Source organism: Leptodactylus fuscus, unplaced genomic scaffold, assembly GCF_031893055.1.
Source record: "Leptodactylus fuscus isolate aLepFus1 unplaced genomic scaffold, aLepFus1.hap2 HAP2_SCAFFOLD_1205, whole genome shotgun sequence".
Classification (NCBI taxonomy): Eukaryota; Metazoa; Chordata; class Amphibia; order Anura; family Leptodactylidae; genus Leptodactylus; species Leptodactylus fuscus.
The window spans coordinates 6,516-28,921 of NW_027440039.1; the positions used below are offsets into that span (position 1 = coordinate 6,516).

A 22,406-nucleotide genomic window follows, 5' to 3' on the forward strand; every position below is an offset into this window, starting at 1 on the left:
GGCCGCCATATTGCTACACCCGGAAGTGTCGGCGCTAACCGCACCTCCACCCATCTAGAGATCGCGGAGCGGAGCGGGCACCCGTGCTGCAGCAGGTAACGGAGGGAACCGGAAGTCGTGTCCTCATATAGCGCCCCCTGCTTGTCTGTCTGTGCATGAACCTCTTCTCTATCATGTGGCTCATACTAAGTGTATTATCCTCCCTCACCTGCTGCCCACAGGTATTCACCCAATGTCTGCCCCCCTAATGTCCACAGGTGACCCCTCCCCACCCCCCTCCTCTGCTGTCCACAGGTGACCCCTCCCCACCCCCCTCCTCTGCTGTCCACAGGTGACCCCTCCCCATACCCCCTCCTCTTCTGCCCACAGGTGACCCCTCCCCATCCCCTCCTCTGCTGCCCACAGGTGACCCCTCCCCATCCCCCTCCTCTGCTGCCCACAGGTGACCCCCCCTCCTCTGCTGTCCACAGGTGACCTCTCCCCACCCCCCTCCTCTGCTGTCCACAGGTGACCCCTCCCCATCCCCCTCCTCTGCTGTCCACAGGTGACCCCCCCCTCCTCTGCTGTCCACAGGTGACCCCTCCCCATCCCCCTCCTCTGCTGCCCACAGGTGACCCCCCCTCCTCTGCTGTCCACAGGTGACCACTCCCCACCCCCCTCCTCTGCTGTCCACAGGTGACCCCCCCCTCCTCTGCTGTCCACAGGTGACCACTCCCCACCCCCCTCCTCTGTTGTCCACAGGTGACCCCCCCCCATCCCCCTCCTCTGCTGTCCACAGGTGACCCCTCCCCCCCCCCTCCTCTGCTGCCCACAGGTGACCCCTCCCCATCCCCTCCTCTGCTGTCCACAGGTGACCCCTCCCCATCCCCCTCCTCTGCTGCCCACAGGTGACCCCTCCCCATCCCCTCCTCTGCTGCCCACAGGTGACCCCTCCCCATCCCCTCCTCTGCTGCCCACAGGTGACCCCCTCCCCGTCCCCCTCCTCTGCTGCCCACAGGTGACCCCTCCCCATCCCCTCCTCTGCTGCCCACAGGTGACCCCCTCCCCGTCCCCCTCCTCTGCTGTCCACAGGTGACCCCTCCCCATCCCCCTCCTCTGCTGCCCACAGGTGACCCCCCCCTCCTCTGCTGTCCACAGGTGACCCCTCCCCATCCCCCTCCTCTGCTGCCCACAGGTGACCCCCCCTCCTCTGCTGTCCACAGGTGACCACTCCCCACCCCCCTCCTCTGCTGTCCACAGGTGACCCCCCTCCTCTGCTGTCCACAGGTGACCACTCCCCACCCCCCTCCTCTGCTGTCCACAGGTGACCCCCCCCCTCCTCTGCTGTCCACAGGTGACCACTCCCCACCCCCCTCCTCTGCTGTCCACAGGTGACCCCCCCCCATCCCCCTCCTCTGCTGTCCACAGGTGACCCCTCCCCCATCCCCTCCTCTGCTGTCCACAGGTGACCCCCCATCCCCCTCCTCTGCTGTCCACAGGTGACCCCCCGTCCCCCTCCTCTGCTGTCCACAGGTGACCCCTCCCCCCTCCCCATCCCCCTCCTCTGCTGTCCACAGGTGACCCCCCATCCCCCTCCTCTGCTGCCCACAGGTGACCCCTCCCCGTCCCCCTCCTCTGCTGCCCACAGGTGACCCCTCCCCGTCCCCCTCCTCTGCTGCCCACAGGTGACCCCTCCCCGTCCCCCTCCTCTGCTGCCCACAGGTGACCCCTCCCCATCCCCCTCCTCTTCTGCCCACAGGTGACCCCTCCCCATCCCCTCCTCTGCTGCCCACAGGTGACCCCTCCCCATCCCCTCCTCTGCTGCCCACAGGTGACCCCTCCCCATCCCCTCCTCTGCTGTCCACAGGTGACCCCTCCCCATCCCCCTCCTCTGCTGCCCACAGGTGACCCCTCCCCATCCCCTCCTCTGCTGCCCACAGGTGACCCCTCCCCATCCCCTCCTCTGCTGCCCACAGGTGACCCCTCCCCATCCCCTCCTCTGCTGTCCACAGGTGACCCCTCCCCATCCCCCTCCTCTGCTGCCCACAGGTGACCCCTCCCCATCCCCTCCTCTGCTGCCCACAGGTGACCCCTCCCCATCCCCTCCTCTGCTGTCCACAGGTGACCCCTCCCCATCCCCCTCCTCTGCTGTCCACAGGTGACCCCTCCCCCCCCTCCTCTGCTGTCCACAGGTGACCCCTCCCCATCCCCCTCCTCTGCTGTCCACAGGTGACCCCTCCCCCATTCCCCCTCCTCTGCTGTCCACGGGTGACCCCTCCCCGTCCCCCTCCTCTGCTGCCCACAGGTGACCCCCCATCCCCCTCCTCTGCTGTCCACAGGTGACCCCTCCCCATCCCCCTCCTCTGCTGCCCACAGGTGACCCCTCCCCATCCCCCTCCTCTGCTGCCCACAGGTGACCCCCCATCCCCCTCCTCTGCTGCCCACAGGTGACCCCCTCCCCGTCCCCCTCCTCTGCTGTCCACAGGTGACCCCCCATCCCCCTCCTCTGCTGCCCACAGGTGACCCCTCCCCCCCCCTCCTCTGCTGCCCACAGGTGACCCCTCCCCATCCCCTCCTCTGCTGCCCACAGGTGACCCCTCCCCATCCCCCTCCTCTGCTGTCCACAGGTGACCCCTCCCCGTCCCCCTCCTCTGCTGCCCACAGGTGACCCCTCCCCATCCCCTCCTCTGCTGCCCACAGGTGACCCCTCCCCATCTCCCTCCTCTGCTGTCCACAGGTGACCCCTCCCCCCCCCTCCTCTGCTGCCCACAGGTGACCCCTCCCCATCCCCCTCCTCTGCTGCCCACAGGTGACCCCTCCCCATCCCCCTCCTCTGCTGTCCACAGGTGACCCCTCCCCCATCCCCCTCCTCTGCTGTCCACGGGTGACCCCTCCCCACCCCCCTCCTCTGCTGCCCACAGGTGACCCCTCCCCACCCCCCTCCTCTGCTGCCCACAGGTGACCCCTCCCCACCCCCCTCCTCTGCTGCCCACAGGTGACCCCTCCCCATCCCCCTCCTCTTCTGCCCACAGGTGACCCCTCCCCATCCCCTCCTCTGCTGCCCACAGGTGACCCCTCCCCATCCCCCTCCTCTGCTGCCCACAGGTGACCCCCCCTCCTCTGCTGTCCACAGGTGACCACTCCCCACCCCCCCTCCTCTGCTGTCCACAGGTGACCCCTCCCCATCCCCCTCCTCTGCTGCCCACAGGTGACCCCCCCCCCCTCCTCTGCTGTCCACAGGTGACCCCTCCCCATCCCCCTCCTCTGCTGCCCACAGGTGACCCCCCCTCCTCTGCTGTCCACAGGTGACCACTCCCCACCCCCCTCCTCTGCTGTCCACAGGTGACCCCCCCCTCCTCTGCTGTCCACAGGTGACCACTCCCCACCCCCCTCCTCTGCTGTCCACAGGTGACCCCCCCCCATCCCCCTCCTCTGCTGCCCACAGGTGACCCCTCCCCATCCCCTCCTCTGCTGCCCACAGGTGACCCCTCCCCATCCCCTCCTCTGCTGCCCACAGGTGACCCCCTCCCCGTCCCCCTCCTCTGCTGCCCACAGGTGACCCCCCCCCTCCTCTGCTGTCCACAGGTGACCCCTCCCCATCCCCCTCCTCTGCTGCCCACAGGTGACCCCCCCTCCTCTGCTGTCCACAGGTGACCACTCCCCACCCCCCTCCTCTGCTGTCCACAGGTGACCCCCCTCCTCTGCTGTCCACAGGTGACCACTCCCCACCCCCCTCCTCTGCTGTCCACAGGTGACCCCCCCCTCCTCTGCTGTCCACAGGTGACCACTCCCCACCCCCCTCCTCTGCTGTCCACAGGTGACCCCCCCCCCATCCCCCTCCTCTGCTGTCCACAGGTGACCCCTCCCCATCCCCCTCCTCTGCTGTCCACAGGTGACCCCTCCCCCATCCCCCTCCTCTGCTGTCCACGGGTGACCCCTCCCCACCCCCCTCCTCTGCTGCCCACAGGTGACCCCTCCCCATCCCCTCCTCTGCTGTCCACAGGTGACCCCTCCCCATCCCCCTCCTCTGCTGTCCACAGGTGACCCCTCCCCCATCCCCCTCCTCTGCTGTCCACGGGTGACCCCTCCCCACCCCCCTCCTCTGCTGTCCACGGGTGACCCCTCCCCATCCCCCTCCTCTGCTGCCCACAGGTGACCCCCTCCCCGTCCCCCTCCTCTGCTGCCCACAGGTGACCCCCCATCCCCCTCCTCTGCTGTCCACAGGTGACCCCTCCCCCCCCTCCTCTGCTGTCCACAGGTGACCCCTCCCCATTTCCTCCTCTGCTGCCCACAGGTGACCCCTCCCCCCCCCCTCCTCTGCTGCCCACAGGTGACCCCTCCCCATCTCCCTCCTCTGCTGTCCACAGGTGACCCCTCCCACCCCCCTCCTCTGCTGCCCACAGGTGACCCCTCCCCATCCCCCTCCTCTGCTGTCCACAGGTGACCCCTCCCCGTCCCCCTCCTCTGCTGCCCACAGGTGACCCCTCCCCATCCCCTCCTCTGCTGCCCACAGGTGACCCCTCCCCATCTCCCTCCTCTGCTGTCCACAGGTGACCCCTCCCCCCCCCCCTCCTCTGCTGCCCACAGGTGACCCCTCCCCATCCCCCTCCTCTGCTGCCCACAGGTGACCCCTCCCCATCCCCTCCTCTGCTGCCCACAGGTGACCCCTCCCCATCCCCCTCCTCTGCTGTCCACAGGTGACCCCTCCCCCATCCCCCTCCTCTGCTGTCCACGGGTGACCCCTCCCCACCCCCCTCCTCTGCTGCCCACAGGTGACCCCTCCCCACCCCCCTCCTCTGCTGCCCACAGGTGACCCCTCCCCACCCCCCTCCTCTGCTGCCCACAGGTGACCCCTCCCCATCCCCCTCCTCTTCTGCCCACAGGTGACCCCTCCCCATCCCCTCCTCTGCTGCCCACAGGTGACCCCTCCCCATCCCCCTCCTCTGCTGCCCACAGGTGACCCCCCCTCCTCTGCTGTCCACAGGTGACCACTCCCCACCCCCCTCCTCTGCTGTCCACAGGTGACCCCTCCCCATCCCCCTCCTCTGCTGCCCACAGGTGACCCCCCCCTCCTCTGCTGTCCACAGGTGACCCCTCCCCATCCCCCTCCTCTGCTGCCCACAGGTGACCCCCCCTCCTCTGCTGTCCACAGGTGACCACTCCCCACCCCCCTCCTCTGCTGTCCACAGGTGACCCCCCCCTCCTCTGCTGTCCACAGGTGACCACTCCCCACCCCCCTCCTCTGCTGTCCACAGGTGACCCCCCCCCATCCCCCTCCTCTGCTGTCCACAGGTGACCCCTCCCCCCCCCCTCCTCTGCTGCCCACAGGTGACCCCTCCCCATCCCCTCCTCTGCTGTCCACAGGTGACCCCTCCCCATCCCCCTCCTCTGCTGCCCACAGGTGACCCCTCCCCATCCCCTCCTCTGCTGCCCACAGGTGACCCCTCCTCTGCTGCCCACAGGTGACCCCTCCCCATCCCCTCCTCTGCTGCCCACAGGTGACCCCCTCCCCGTCCCCCTCCTCTGCTGCCCACAGGTGACCCCCCCCTCCTCTGCTGTCCACAGGTGACCCCTCCCCATCCTCCTCCTCTGCTGCCCACAGGTGACCCCCCCTCCTCTGCTGTCCACAGGTGACCACTCCCCACCCCCCTCCTCTGCTGTCCACAGGTGACCCCCCCCTCCTCTGCTGTCCACAGGTGACCACTCCCCACCCCCCTCCTCTGCTGTCCACAGGTGACCCCCCCCCCCATCCCCCTCCTCTGCTGTCCACAGGTGACCCCTCCCCCATCCCCTCCTCTGCTGTCCACAGGTGACCCCCCATCCCCCTCCTCTGCTGTCCACAGGTGACCCCCCATCCCCCTCCTCTGCTGCCCACAGGTGACCCCTCCCCGTCCCCCTCCTCTGCTGCCCACAGGTGAACCCCTCCCCGTCCCCCTCCTCTGCTGCCCACAGGTGACCCCTCCCCATCCCCCTCCTCTGCTGCCCACAGGTGACCCCTCCCCATCCCCCTCCTCTGCTGCCCACAGGTGACCCCTCCCCATCCCCTCCTCTGCTGCCCACAGGTGACCCCTCCCCGTCCCCCTCCTCTGCTGCCCACAGGTGACCCCCCATCCCCCTCCTCTGCTGCCCACAGGTGACCCCTCCCCATCCCCTCCTCTGCTGTCCACAGGTGACCCCTCCCCATCCCCCTCCTCTGCTGTCCACAGGTGACCCCTCCCCCATCCCCCTCCTCTGCTGTCCACGGGTGACCCCTCCCCACCCCCCTCCTCTGCTGTCCACGGGTGACCCCCTCCCCGTCCCCCTCCTCTGCTGCCCACAGGTGACCCCCCATCCCCCTCCTCTGCTGTCCACAGGTGACCCCTCCCCCCCCTCCTCTGCTGTCCACAGGTGACCCCTCCCCATCCCCTCCTCTGCTGCCCACAGGTGACCCCTCCCCCCCCCCCTCCTCTGCTGCCCACAGGTGACCCCTCCCCATCTCCCTCCTCTGCTGTCCACAGGTGACCCCTCCCACCCCCCTCCTCTGCTGCCCACAGGTGACCCCTCCCCATCTCCCTCCTCTGCTGTCCACAGGTGACCCCTCCCCCCCCTCCTCCTCTGCTGCCCACAGGTGACCCCTCCCCATCCCCCTCCTCTGCTGCCCACAGGTGACCCCTCCCCATCCCCTCCTCTGCTGCCCACAGGTGACCCCTCCCCATCCCCCTCCTCTGCTGCCCACAGGTGACCCCCCCCTCCTCTGCTGTCCACAGGTGACCCCTCCCCACCCCCCTCCTCTGCTGTCCACAGGTGACCACTCCCCACCCCCCTCCTCTGCTGTCCACAGGTGACCCCCCCCCTCCTCTGCTGTCCACAGGTGACCCCTCCCCACCCCCCTCCTCTGCTGTCCACAGGTGACCCCTCCCCATCCCCTCCTCTGCTGCCCACAGGTGACCCCTCCCCATCCCCCTCCTCTGCTGTCCACAGGTGACCCCTCCCCCATCCCCCTCCTCTGCTGTCCACGGGTGACCCCTCCCCACCCCCCTCCTCTGCTGCCCACAGGTGACCCCTCCCCACCCCCCTCCTCTGCTGCCCACAGGTGACCCCTCCCCCATCCCCCTCCTCTGCTGTCCACGGGTGACCCCTCCCCACCCCCCTCCTCTGCTGTCCACAGGTGACCCCCCCCCTTCTCTGTTGCCCTGAGTTGAGCCCCATCCCATTTCTGTTCCCCTCAGACGGCTCTTCAGCCCCCCCCCCACCTCTCCGGTGACCCCCACCCCCCAGCACGTATTAGGGTCACATTAACCCTTTCTGCCCTCTATGTACATTTATACCCTGATCACTTCTTCTCTTATAATCGGTGACCCGGTCACGTCCGGCGTCTGTAGCTGCGAATGTCTGATGTCCGCCATTGTGCCAAACACCCCATCCTGGTTAAATGGCTTGAGGATTGTGTCCGCGCCCCTCCCCCTCCTCAGACAGATGAGCTGGACTTTGGTAATGGAGTCAGATGTCGATATGATATGTGGCGAGTCTTCACTCGTGACCGGCTGTGATCGTCATGTATCTCAGGGCTAAGAACACAACAGGCGGCACCGAGGATTGGTGAGACGTACGGGGTTAACGGTCCAAGCACCAGATCTGCCAGAATCTCAGTGGGGGACTGGAAGGAGGTGGCCCCAATAAATGAACCAGGGGCCAAATCTCCTCTGAAATGAATGGGCATCACTGTAAGCTGGGACTTGTAGTTCTGCAGGTTGTGGCTCTCTGTAATGTCACCGGACTGGTTCCTTCCCCTCCAGGTTCATAGTTACTTGTAGAATAATCCGGGCGTGGCTCGCCCCATTACACACCCGATTCCTTGAAAGTACAGATGTCGCGGAGCGGTCGCGTGTCCTGCTCTTGTGGGCGGAGTCACACGTGGCTGACTACTTTCATAACTTCCTTTATTCTTCATAATTCTAGGTCCAGGATGCCTCATCTACCGCTGACCATGCCGCCTGACCGCGGGGGCGGGGCTCTCTTCAGTCTGAAGTTCACTACGTTCGCCGTGGGCACGGTCTGTCTGCCGCTCTGCGCTTTCATCTTCTGCATCATTTGGTCGATAATTTTCAACTTTGAAGAGACGACGGCCACGCACTGCGGGGTGAGGGGGAGCTCTGTGGGGTGAGAGCAAGTGATCTGTGGGGTGTGAGGGGGTGATCTGCGGGGTGAGAGGGAGTGATCTGCAGAATGAGGGGGAGCTCTGTGGGGTGAGGGGGAGTGATCTGCGGGGTGAGGGGGAGTGATCTGCGGGGTGAGGGGGAGTGATCTGCGGGGTGAGGGGGAGTGATCTGCGGGGTGAGGGGGAGTGATCTGCGGGGTGAGGGGGAGTGATCTGTGGGGTGAGGGGGAGTGATCTGTGGGGTGAGGGGGAGTGATCTGCGGGGTGAGGGGGAGATCTGTGGGGTGAGGGGGAGCTCTGTGGGGTGAGGGGGAGTGATCTGTGGGGTGAGAGGGAGCTCTGCGGAGTGAGGGGGAGAACAGCCGGTCTGCTAGGTAAGGGGCAGCTCTGTGGGGTGAGAAGAAGTACTGCTAGATGAAGTAGGGCGTTCTTGGAGTGAGAGGGGAGCGCTGTGTGTCTGCTGGATGAAGTAGGGCGCTCTGGGGTGAGAGGGGAGCGTTGCGGTTCTCCTTGGTAATTGGAACGTCTGTGGGGTGAGCAGCAGCGCTGCAGATTTGGGGGAGTGCTGCGAGTCTCCTGGGTAAGGGGCAGCACTGTGGGTGCTGATGTCCCTAATCTCTTCCCTACAGGTACGTAATTACCTGCCGTCCATCAGTGCGGCCATAGGTGGAGTGACCCCACAGAGGTATGTCTGGCGGTTCTGCATCGGTCTCCACTCTGCCCCCCGGCTGCTGGTAGCGGTAGTGTACCTCAGCTTCTACCTGGGCTCCAGCGGCTCCTACTGGAGATGTCACATCAACTTCCTACTGAATGTGTGCGAGATCTTGTGTCTGCTGATGCTGACCTACGTCTCCTCCAATGAGAACCAAGGTGAGGTGACTTCCCTACTGACTCTCACCATTTCCTGATTTGTCTGCTCCCCCTTGCTGACGTTCTCCTCTCTCCTCAGGGATCCATCAGTTGTCTTTTGTCTTCTTCATGTTCTTCTCTCTCGGGTACATGATGATGACAATCAGCATATGGACTATATTGAGGAGATACTCTGTAAGTGCCGAGGTAAGGACCTTTATCATGGGATCTACTCTTGTCACATCTAGAGCAGCAGCCATTTCCATTCTGCTCTAGTACAGGGGTAGGAACCTGCGTCTCTCCAGCTCTTGTAAAACTACAACTCCCAGCATGCATACTGGCTCTGCTTTTCTTGGAACTCCCATAGAAGTGAATGGAGCATGCTGGGAGTTGTAGTTTCATAGCCGCTGCAGTGCCGAAGGTTGCTGATCCCTACTCTAGTACATGGTGTGGTAGGAGAGGTATCTGTATATAGATATATCATCTGTATATATGACACAAAGGACTAATATAAGAGATAACCACAGACCTGAGGGGTAACCAGTAGAGATGAGCGAACAGTGTTCTATATAACACATGTTCGATCGGATATCAGGCTGTTCGATGTGTTCGATTCGAATCGAACATCACGTGGCAAACTCCAAAAAAATTTGATTCCCCTCCCACCTTCCCTGGCGCTTTTTTTGCACCAATAACAGTGCAGGGGAGGTGGGACAGGAACTACGACGACGGGGGCATTGAAAAAAATCGGAAAAAGTCATTGGCTGCCGAAATCAGGTGACCTCCATTTTAGACGAATAGTGGATTTCAAATCCGGGTCATATGAGAATGTGAACTTTGTGACTATGAGACAGGGATAACTGTACAGGCAGGGATAGCTAGGGATAACCTTTATTTAGGGGGGAATGTTATTAAAAATAACTTTTTGGGGCTCTATCGGGTGTGTAATTGTGATTTTTGTGACATAAACTTTTTCCCATAGGAATGCATTGGACAGCGCTGATTGGTCGAATTCCGTACTCTGGCCAATCAGCTCTGGCTCTGCTGGAGGAGGCGGAGTCTAAGATCGCTCCACACCAGTCTCCATTCAGGTCCGTAGAAGAGCCGAGTGTGCATAAGGGTTCTAGTGCACCCTCGGCTCTGCTACATCTGATGGGCTGACTGGCACACGGTGTAGTTGAGCAGAACTGGCTCAACACTGCTAAGTCTCTGCATTCCCATAGGAATGCATTGGCCAGCCTTCGGCCAATCAGCGTTGGCTCTGCCAGAGGAGGTGGAGTCTAAGGTCGGACCTGAATGGAGACTGGTGTGGAGCGACCTTAGACTCCTCCTCCTCCAGCAGAGCCAGCGCTGATTGGTCGAATTCCGTACTCTGGCCAATCAGCGCTGGCCAATGCATTCTATTAGCATGATGAAGTAGAGCTGAATGTGTGTGCTTAGCTCAACTACACCGGTGGAGTAGTTGAGCTAAGCACACACATTCAGCTCTGCTTCATCAGGCTAATAGAATGCATTGGCCAATCAGCGCTGGCCAATGCATTCTATTAGCGTGAGCTGAATGTGCACAGGGGTTCCAGTGCACACTCGGCTCTGCTACATCTGATGGGCTGACCGACACACGGTGTAGTTGAGCAGAACTGGCTCAACACTGCTAAGTCTCTGCATACCCATAGGAATGCATTGGCCAGCCTTTGGCCAATCAGCGCTGGCTCTGCCGGAGGAGGCGGAGTCTAAGGTCGGACCTGAATGGAGACTGGTGTGGAGCGATCTTAGACTCCGCCTCCTCCAGCAGAGCCAGCGCTGATTGGTCGAATTCCGTACTCTGGCCAATCAGCGCTGTCCAATGCATTCCTATGGGAAAAAGTTAGCTTGCGAAAATCGCAAGCTGACAGGGATTTCCATGAAATAAAGTGACTTTTATGCCCCCAGACATGCTTCCCCTGCTGTCCCAGTGTCATTCCAGGGTGTTGGTATCATTTCCTGGGGTGTCATAGTGGACTTGGTGACCCTCCAGACACGGATTTGGGTTTCCCCCTTAACGAGTATATGTTCCCCATAGACTATAATGGGGTTCGAAACCCATTCGAACCTCGAACATTTTAATGTTTGCTCATCTCTAGTAACCAGCAGAATAGTGACTGCAGCTCTGGATGTGACTGGAGTATAACAACTAAAAAAGCAGCCGTTGTCCTGCTCTCACCTCCCATATAGGGAAAGATGGAAGATCAGTGATAGGGACAGTGCAAATAAGTGTCAAATCATTGAAAATAATAAGAGGCGAGAAACCGAACAAGAATGAGAGCGCGGAATGGAGTAATAATCTGACCGGAGTGTGACTGAACTCACTGAATGCTATTGACAGATCCTAGAGAGGGGGCGCTATTGTATGTCTGCTACCCCATAACTACTTGTCAGACTTCGCAATCAGTAAAGTAGAAGAAATGACTAAAATGTATAAAGTGCAGAAACTCCCAAAGCAAAGTAATCAGCCCGAAATCCTCTAACTACTGATCTGGTGTCCTGTCCTAGGAACGACGCTCATATATCTGGAAGAAATGGCTGTTCATATTCAACCTGACAACATTCATCACCTCCCTCTATTTTTATTACCGCCATAATGAGTACTGTGAACCTGGAGGTAAGGAAACTATAATACTGCCCCCTATGTACTAGAATATAACAACGATACTACTGCTCCTATGTACAAGAATATAACTACTATAATACTGCTCCTATGTACAAGAATATAACTACTATAATACTACTCCTATGTACAAGAATATAACTACTATAATACTACTCCTATGTACAAGAATATAACTACTATAATACTACTCCTATATACAAGAATATAACTACTATAATACTACCTCCTATGTACAAGGATATAACTACTATAATACTACTCCTATGTACAAGAATATAACTACTATAATACTACCTCCTATGTACAAGAATATAACTACTATAATACTACTAATATGTACAAGAATATAACTACTATAATACTACTCCTATGTATAAGAATATAACTACTATAATACTACTCCTATGTACAAGAATATAACTACTATAATACTACCTCCTATGTACAAGAATATAACTACTATAATACTACTCCTATGTACAAGAATATAGCTACTATAGTACTGCTCCTATATACAAGAATATAACTATTATAATACTACCTCCTATGTACAAGAATATAGCTACTATAATACTACTCCTATGTACAAGAATATAACTACTATAATACTGCCCTTTATGTACAAGAATATAACTACTATAATACTACTCCTATGTACAAGAATATAACTACTATAATACTACCTCCTATGTACAAGAATATAACTGCTATAATACTGCTCCTATGTACAAGAATATAACTACTATAATACTACCTCCTATATACAAGAATATAACTACTATAATACTACCTCCTATGTACAAGAATATAACTACTATAATACTACTCCTATATACAAGAATATAACTGCTATAATACTACTCCTATATACAAGAATATAACTGCTATAATACTACTCCTATATACAAGAATATAACTGCTATAATACTACTCCTATATACAAGAATATAACTACTATAATACTACTCCTATATACAAGAATATAACTGCTATAATACTACTCCTATATACAAGAATATAACTACTATAATACTACTCCTATATACAAGAATATAACTACTATAATACTACTCCCTATGTACAAGAATATAACTACTATAATACTACTCCTATGTACAAGAATATAACTACTATAATACTACTCCTATGTACAAGAATATAACTACTATAATACTACTCCTATGTACAAGAATATAACTACTATAATACTACCTCCTATGTACAAGAATATAACTACTATAATACTACTCCTATGTACAAGAATATAACTACTATAATACTACCTCCTATGTACAAGAATATAACTACTATAATACTGCTCCTATGTACAAGAATATAACTACTATAATACTACTCCTATGTACAAGAATATAACTACTATAATACTACCTCCTATGTACAAGAATATATCTACTGTAATACTGCTCCTATGTACAAGAATATAACTACTATAATACTACTCCTATGTACAAGAATATAACTACTATAATACTACTCCTATGTATAAGAATATAACTACTATAATACTACTCCTATGTACAAGAATATAACTACTATAATACTACCTCCTATATACAAGAATATAACTATTATAATACTACCTCCTATGTACAAGAATATAACTACTATAATACTACTCCTATATACAAGAATATAACTACTATAATACTACTCCTATATACAAGAATATAACTACTATAATACTACCCCCTATGTACAAGAATATAACTACTATAATACTACTCCTATGTACAAGAATATAACTACTATAATACTACCTCCTGTGTACAAGAATATAACTACTATAATACTACTCCTATGTACAAGAATATAACTACTATAATACTACCTCCTATGTACAAGAATATAACTACTATAATACTGCCCTTTATGTACAAGAATATAACTACTATAATACTACTCCTATGTACAAGAATATAACTACTATAATACTACCTCCTATGTACAAGAATATAACTACTATAATACTGCTCCTATGTACAAGAATATAACTACTATAATACTGCTCCTATGTACAAGAATATAACTACTATAATACTACTCCTATGTACAAGAATATAACTACTATAATACTACTCCTATGTACAAGAATATAACTACTATAATACTACTCCTATGTACAAGAATATAACTACTATAATACTATTCCTATGTACAAGAATATAACTACTATAATACTACTCCTATGTACAAGAATATAACTACTATAATACTATTCCTATGTACAAGAATATAACTACTATAATACTACTCCTATGTACAAGAATATAGCTACTATAATACTGCTCCTATGTACAAGAATATAACTACTATAATACTATTCCTATGTACAAGAATATAACTACTATAATACTACTCCTATGTACAAGAATATAACTACTATAATACTACTAATATGTACAAGAATATAACTACTATAATACTACTCCTATGTACAAGACTATAACTACTATAATACTACTCCTATGTACAAGAATATAACTACTATAATACTACTCCTATGTACAAGACTATAACTACTATAATACTACTCCTATGTACAAGAATATAACTACTATAATACTACCTCCTATGTACAAGAATATAACTACTATAATACTATTCCTATGTACAAGAATATAACTACTATAATACTACTCCTATGTACAAGAATATAACTACTATAATACTATTCCTATGTACAAGAATATAACTACTATAATACTACTCCTATGTACAAGAATATAACTACTATAATACTACCTCCTATGTACAAGAATATAACTACTATAATACTACTCCTATGTACAAGAATATAACTACTATAATACTATTCCTATGTACAAGAATATAACTACTATAATACTACTCCTATGTACAAGAATATAGCTACTATAATACTGCTCCTATGTACAAGAATATAACTACTATAATACTATTCCTATGTACAAGAATATAACTACTATAATACTACTCCTATGTACAAGAATATAACTACTATAATACTGCTCCTATGTACAAGAATATAACTACTATAATACTACTCCTATGTACAAGAATATAACTACTATAATACTACTCCTATGTACAAGAATATAACTACTATAATACTACTCCTATGTACAAGAATATAACTACTATAATACTACTCCTATGTACAAGAATATAACTACTATAATACTACTCCTATGTACAAGAATATAACTACTATAATACTGCTCCTATATACAAGAATATAACTACTATAATACTACTCCTATGTACAAGAATATAACTACTATAATACTACTCCTATATACAAGAATATAACTGCTATAATACTACTCCTATATACAAGAATATAACTGCTATAATACTACTCCTATGTACAAGAATATAACTACTATAATACTACCTCCTATGTACAAGAATATAACTACTATAATACTACTCCTATATACAAGAATATAACTGCTATAATACTACTCCTATATACAAGAATATAACTGCTATAATACTACTCCTATGTATAAGAATAGAACTACTATAATACTACCTCCTATGTACAAGAATATAACTACTATAATACTACCTCCTATGTACAAGAATATAACTACTATAATACTACCTCCTATGTACAAGAATATAACTACTATAATACTACTCCTATGTACAAGAATATAACTACTATAATACTACCTCCTATGTACAAGAATATAACTACTATAATACTACTCCTATGTACAAGAATATAACTACTATAATACTATTCCTATGTACAAGAATATAACTACTATAATACTACTCCTATGTACAAGAATATAGCTACTATAATACTGCTCCTATGTACAAGAATATAACTACTATAATACTATTCCTATGTACAAGAATATAACTACTATAATACTACTCCTATGTACAAGAATATAACTACTATAATACTACTAATATGTACAAGAATATAACTACTATAATACTACTCCTATGTACAAGACTATAACTACTATAATACTACTCCTATGTACAAGAATATAACTACTATAATACTACTCCTATGTACAAGACTATAACTACTATAATACTACTCCTATGTACAAGAATATAACTACTATAATACTACCTCCTATGTACAAGAATATAACTACTATAATACTATTCCTATGTACAAGAATATAACTGCTATAATACTACTCCTATGTACAAGAATATAACTACTATTATACTACCTCCTATGTACAAGAATATAACTACTATAATACTACTCCTATGTACAAGAATATAACTACTATAATACTACCTCCTATGTACAAGAATATAACTACTATAATACTACTCCTATGTACAAGAATATAACTACTATAATACTGCTCCTATGTACAAGAATATAACTACTATAATACTGCTCCTATGTACAAGAATATAACTACTATAATACTATTCCTATGTACAAGAATATAACTACTATAATACTACTCCTATGTACAAGAATATAACTACTATAATACTATTCCTATGTACAAGAATATAACTACTATAATACTACTCCTATGTACAAGAATATAACTACTATAATACTACTCCTATGTACAAGAATATAGCTACTATAATACTGCTCCTATGTACAAGAATATAACTACTATAATACTATTCCTATGTACAAGAATATAACTACTATAATACTACTCCTATGTACAAGAATATAACTACTATAATACTATTCCTATGTACAAGAATATAACTACTATAATACTATTCCTATGTACAAGAATATAACTACTATAATACTACTAATATGTACAAGAATATAACTACTATAATACTACTCCTATATACAAGAATATAACTACTATAATACTATTCCTATGTACAAGAATATAACTACTATAATACTACTAATATGTACAAGAATATAACTACTATAATACTACTCCTATATACAAGAATATAACTACTATAATACTACTCCTATGTACAAGAATATAACTACTATAATACTACTCCTATGTACAAGACTATAACTACTATAATACTACTCCTATGTACAAGAATATAACTACTATAATACTACCTCCTATGTACAAGAATATAACTACTATAATACTATTCCTATGTACAAGAATATAACTACTATAATACTACTCCTATGTACAAGAATATAACTACTATAATACTATTCCTATGTACAAGAATATAACTACTATAATACTACTCCTATGTACAAGAATATAACTACTATAATACTACCTCCTATGTACAAAAATATAACTACTATAATACTACTCCTATGTACAAGAATATAACTACTATAATACTACTCCTATGTACAAGAATATAACTACTATAATACTACTAATATGTACAAGAATATAACTACTATAATACTGCTCCTATGTACAAGAATATAACTACTATAATACTACTCCTATATACAAGAATATAACTACTATAATACTGCTCCTATGTACAAGAATATAACTACTATAATACTGCTCCTATATACAAGAATATAACTACTATAATACTACTCCTATGTACAAGAATATAACTACTATAATACTGCCTCCTATGTACAAGAATATAACTACTATAATACTACCTCCTATGTACAAGAATATAACTACTATAATACTACTCCTATGTACAAGAATATAACTACTATAATACTACTCCTATGTACAAGAATATAACTACTATAATACTACTCCTATGTACAAGAATATAACTACTATAATACTACTCCTATGTACAAGAATATAACTACTATAATACTACTAATATGTACAAGAATATAACTACTATAATACTGCTCCTATGTACAAGAATATAACTACTATAATACTACTCCTATGTACAAGAATATAACTACTATAATACTGCTCCTATGTACAAGAATATAACTACTATAATACTGCTCCTATATACAAGAATATAACTACTATAATACTACTCCTATGTACAAGAATATAACTACTATAATACTGCCTCCTATGTACAAGAATATAACTACTATAATACTACCTCCTATGTACAAGAATATAACTACTATAATACTACTCCTATGTACAAGAATATAACTACTATAATACTACTCCTATGTACAAGAATATAACTACTATAATACTACTATGTACAAGAATATAACTACTATAATACTACTCCTATGTACAAGAATATAACTACTATAATACTACTAATATGTACAAGAATATAACTACTATAATACTGCTCCTATGTACAAGAATATAACTACTATAATACTACTCCTATGTACAAGAATATAACTACTATAATACTGCTCCTATGTACAAGAATATAACTACTATAATACTGCTCCTATGTACAAGAATATAACTACTATAATACTACTCCTATGTACAAGAATATAACTACTATAATACTGCCTCCTATGTACAAGAATATAACTACTATAATACTACCTCCTATGTACAAGAATATAACTACTATAATACTACTCCTATGTACAAGAATATAACTACTATAATACTACTCCTATGTACAAGAATATAACTACTATAATACTACTCCTATGTACAAGAATATAACTACTATAATACTACTCCTATGTACAAGAATATAACTACTATAATACTGCTCCTATATACAAGAATATAACTACTATAATACTACTCCTATGTACAAGAATATAACTACTATAATACTACTCCTATATACAAGAATATAACTGCTATAATACTACTCCTATGTATAAGAATAGAACTACTATAATACTACCTCCTATGTACAAGAATAGAACTACTATAATACTACCTCCTATGTACAAGAATATAACTACTATAATACTGCTCCTATGTACAAGAATATAAGTACTATAATACTACCTCCTATGTACAAGAATATAACTACTATAATACTACTCCTATGTACAAGAATATAACTACTATAATACTACCTCCTATGTACAAGAATATAACTACTATAATACTGCTCCTATGTACAAGAATATAACTACTATAATACTGCTCCTATGTACAAGAATATAACTACTATAATACTACCTCCTATGTACAAGAATATAACTACTATAATACTGCTCCTATGTACAAGAATATAACTACTATAATACTGCTCCTATGTACAAGAATATAACTACTATAATACTACTAATATGTACAAGAATATAACTACTATAATACTACTCCTATGTACAAGAATATAACTACTATAATACCGCCCCCTATGTATGTATTACTACCATATATAATATCCTTCTTTCTTCCACAGTTTACACCGTCTTTGCGTTCTTTGAGTACCTGGTGGTCTTATCTAATATGGCTTTCCATATGACTGCTTGGTGGGACTTCGGCAGTAAGGAGCTTCTCGTCGGTTCCTTGGAGGAGGTCAAGCGGATCTGAGGAGTTTTCCTGTCCCTGCGGGTCCCCCGGGCCGGTGGAGTATGGGGTGGGGTGGACTATTGTGAGTTGTTAGACACTTTCGCAGAAACTTCTGGACCAATGTGTGATACATGAGCCACAAAGAGATGGTCGCAGTCCTCCACCCTCCCTGGACAAGGACACTACAGAGATGGCGGCTCTCCTGCCGGTGATGCGGTGCTTTTTATAGACTCCGGTTGCCATTGGTTGGGTTTGATGTGACTTCTTTGTATGGGATTAAGACGCAGGTGGAGTTCTCAAGGTGTTACCTCTAGTGGTTATTATATACCTACAGATGATGACATCGCCCTCTAGTGGTTGGGAATATAGCTGCGCCCAGGTAGAGAGTACAATTCTCCTTTCTTGGGTCCAATCTTCTCCTTCCTGAGTTTTCCTGTACATGGTTATTAGATTCTCTTTATCGAGATTCATTTTATGAGAAGACTGCCCTGATCACTGTAATGGTTCCCGGTGCCACCAGGGGCGTTGTTTCCCCCTGTGCGGTTACTTCCATATTTATTACATGGGCTTTGATGGTTGTTGTTCCTGACGATTCTGTGGCCCCTCCTCCTTTTCCCCTCCGTGTGCTGCAGTGATTGGGGGTGAAGGTGACCTCTTCCATCTCCGCACACTTACAGATTTATATATTTTTGATAAATGTGTTTTATAACAGAATTATTTATTTGATTTTTAGAGTTTTGTGACCGATAAGTTTACAATTAAATGAAAATGTAATGGCAGGTTCTATGCAATTATTACTGAGGAGTTCTATGTAATGGGGGGCACTGTTGTGCGCTGGGGACCACCCTGGGGGAGCTGAGAATAAAGTGGTGACGTCCAATGAATCAAGTAAACAAGAACCGGGGAGAAGTCTGATGAATGGCGGGAGGAACTGGGAAGAAGTCTGATGACTGGCGGGAGGATGCGGGGAGAAGTCTGATGACTGGCGGGAGGAACCGGGGAGAAGTCTGATGACTGGCGGGAGGATGCGGGGAGAAGTCTGATGAATGGCGGGAGGAACCGTGGAGAAGCCTGATGAATGGTGGGAGGATGCGGGGAGAAGTCTGATGTCTGGCGGGAGGATGCGGGGAGAAGTCTGATGAATGGCGGGAGGAACCGGGAAGAAGTCTGATGACTGGCGGGAGGATGCGGGGAGAAGTCTGATGACTGGCGGGAGGATGCGGGGAGAAGTCTGATGACTGGCGGGAGGATGTGGGGAGAAGTCTGATGACTGGCGGGAGGAACCGGGGAGAAGTCTGATGACTGGCGGGAGGATGTGGGGAGAAGTCTGATGACTGGCGGGAGGAACCGTGGAAAAGCCTGATGAATGGCGGGAGGATGCGGGGAGAAGTCTGATGACTGGCGGGAGGAACCGTGGAAAAGCCTGATGAATGGTGGGAGGATGCGGGGAGAAGTCTGATGTCTGGCGGGAGGATGCGGGGAGAAGTCTGATGTCTGGCGGGAGGAACCGGGAAGAAGTCTGATGACTGGCGGGAGGATGCGGGGAGAAGTCTGATGACTGGCGGGAGGATGTGGGGAGAAGTCTGATGACTGGCGGGAGGAACCGGGGAGAAGTCTGATGACTGGCGGGAGGATGTGGGGAGAAGTCTGATGACTGGCGGGAGGAACCGTGGAAAAGCCTGATGAATGGCGGGAGGATGCGGGGAGAAGTCTGATGTCTGGCGGGAGGATGCGGGGAGAAGTCTGATGTCTGGCGGGAGGATGCGGGGAGAAGTCTGATGTCTGGCGGGAGGATGCGGGGAGAAGTCTGATGACTGGCGGGAGGATGAGGGGAGAAGTTTGATGACTGGTGGGAGGAATCAGGGAGAAGTCTGATGACTGGCGGGAGGAAACGGGGAGAAGTCTGATGACTGGTGGGAGGATGCGGGGAGAAGTCTGATGACTGGCGGGAGGATGCGGGGAGAAGTCTGATGACTGGCGGGAGGATGCGGGGAGAAGTCTGATGACTGGCGGGAGGATGTGGGGAGAAGTCTGATGACTGGCGGGAGGAACCGGGGAGAAGTCTGATGACTGGCGGGAGGATGTGGGGAGAAGTCTGATGACTGGCGGGAGGAACCGTGGAAAAGCCTGATGAATGGCGGGAGGATGCGGGGAGAAGTCTGATGACTGGCGGGAGGAACCGTGGAAAAGCCTGATGAATGGTGGGAGGATGCGGGGAGAAGTCTGATGTCTGGCGGGAGGATGCGGGGAGAAGTCTGATGTCTGGCGGGAGGAACCGGGAAGAAGTCTGATGACTGGCGGGAGGATGCGGGGAGAAGTCTGATGACTGGCGGGAGGATGTGGGGAGAAGTCTGATGACTGGCGGGAGGAACCGGGGAGAAGTCTGATGACTGGCGGGAGGATGTGGGGAGAAGTCTGATGACTGGCGGGAGGAACCGTGGAAAAGCCTGATGAATGGCGGGAGGATGCGGGGAGAAGTCTGATGTCTGGCGGGAGGATGCGGGGAGAAGTCTGATGTCTGGCGGGAGGATGCGGGGAGAAGTCTGATGTCTGGCGGGAGGATGCGGGGAGAAGTCTGATGACTGGTGGGAGGATGAGGGGAGAAGTTTGATGACTGGTGGGAGGAATCAGGGAGAAGTCTGATGACTGGCGGGAGGAAACGGGGAGAAGTCTGATGACTGGTGGGAGGATGCGGGGAGAAGTCTGATGACTGGCGGGAGGATGCGGGGAGAAGTCTGATGACTGGCGGGAGGAACCGGGGAGAAGTCTGATGACTGGCGGGAGGAAACGGGGAGAAGTCTGATGACTGGTGGGAGGATGCGGGGAGAAGTCTGATGACTGGCGGGAGGATGCGGGGAGAAGTCTGATGACTGGCGGGAGGAACCGGGGAGAAGTCTGATGACTGGCGGGAGGAAACGGGGAGAAGTCTGATGACTGGTGGGAGGAAATGGGGAGAAGTCTGATGAATGGCGAGAGGATGCGGGGAGAAGTCTGATGACTGGCGGGAGGAACCGGGGAGAAGTCTGATGACTGGTGGGAGGAACCGGGGAGAAGTCTGATGACTGGTGGGAGGAATCGGGGAGAAGTCTGATGACTGGCGGGAGGAACCGGGGAGAAGTCTGATGACTGGTGGGAGGAATCGGGGAGAAGTCTGATGAATGGCGGGAGGATGCGGGGAGAAGTCTGATGACTGGTGGGAAGAAGCGGGGAGAGGTCTGATGACTGGCGGGGAGAGGTCTGATGATTGGCAGGAGGAAGAGAATTGGTAGAAGTTTTGAAGGTGTGGATTAAGGAAAGACTTCTGAAAATGAAGAGAATTACCGGAAATCCAGAGACCTGATCAGAGCATAAATCCTGACTATAAATGGTAATATAAGGACTTGGGGGATGTCTGATGGTCCTGAAGATGAGGATCAGTGGAAAAGATCTGTAGTTGGGGCAA

At 49.6% G+C, this 22,406-nt stretch overlaps 1 protein-coding gene across 1 annotated transcript; it reads left to right on the forward strand.

The window, feature by feature from the left end:
* The first annotated feature begins 33 nt into the window (after positions 1–33).
* On the forward strand, positions 34–19,720 carry LOC142186814 (acyltransferase PGAP2-like). Its single transcript, XM_075261378.1, has 6 exons — positions 34–95; positions 7,918–8,098; positions 8,746–8,986; positions 9,066–9,172; positions 11,495–11,603; positions 18,855–19,720. Exons 2-6 carry the CDS (start codon positions 7,925–7,927, stop codon positions 18,983–18,985), a joined length of 762 nt encoding a protein of 253 aa, XP_075117479.1. The 5' UTR covers positions 34–95; positions 7,918–7,924; the 3' UTR covers positions 18,986–19,720.
* The last annotated feature ends 2,686 nt before the right edge of the window (positions 19,721–22,406 follow it).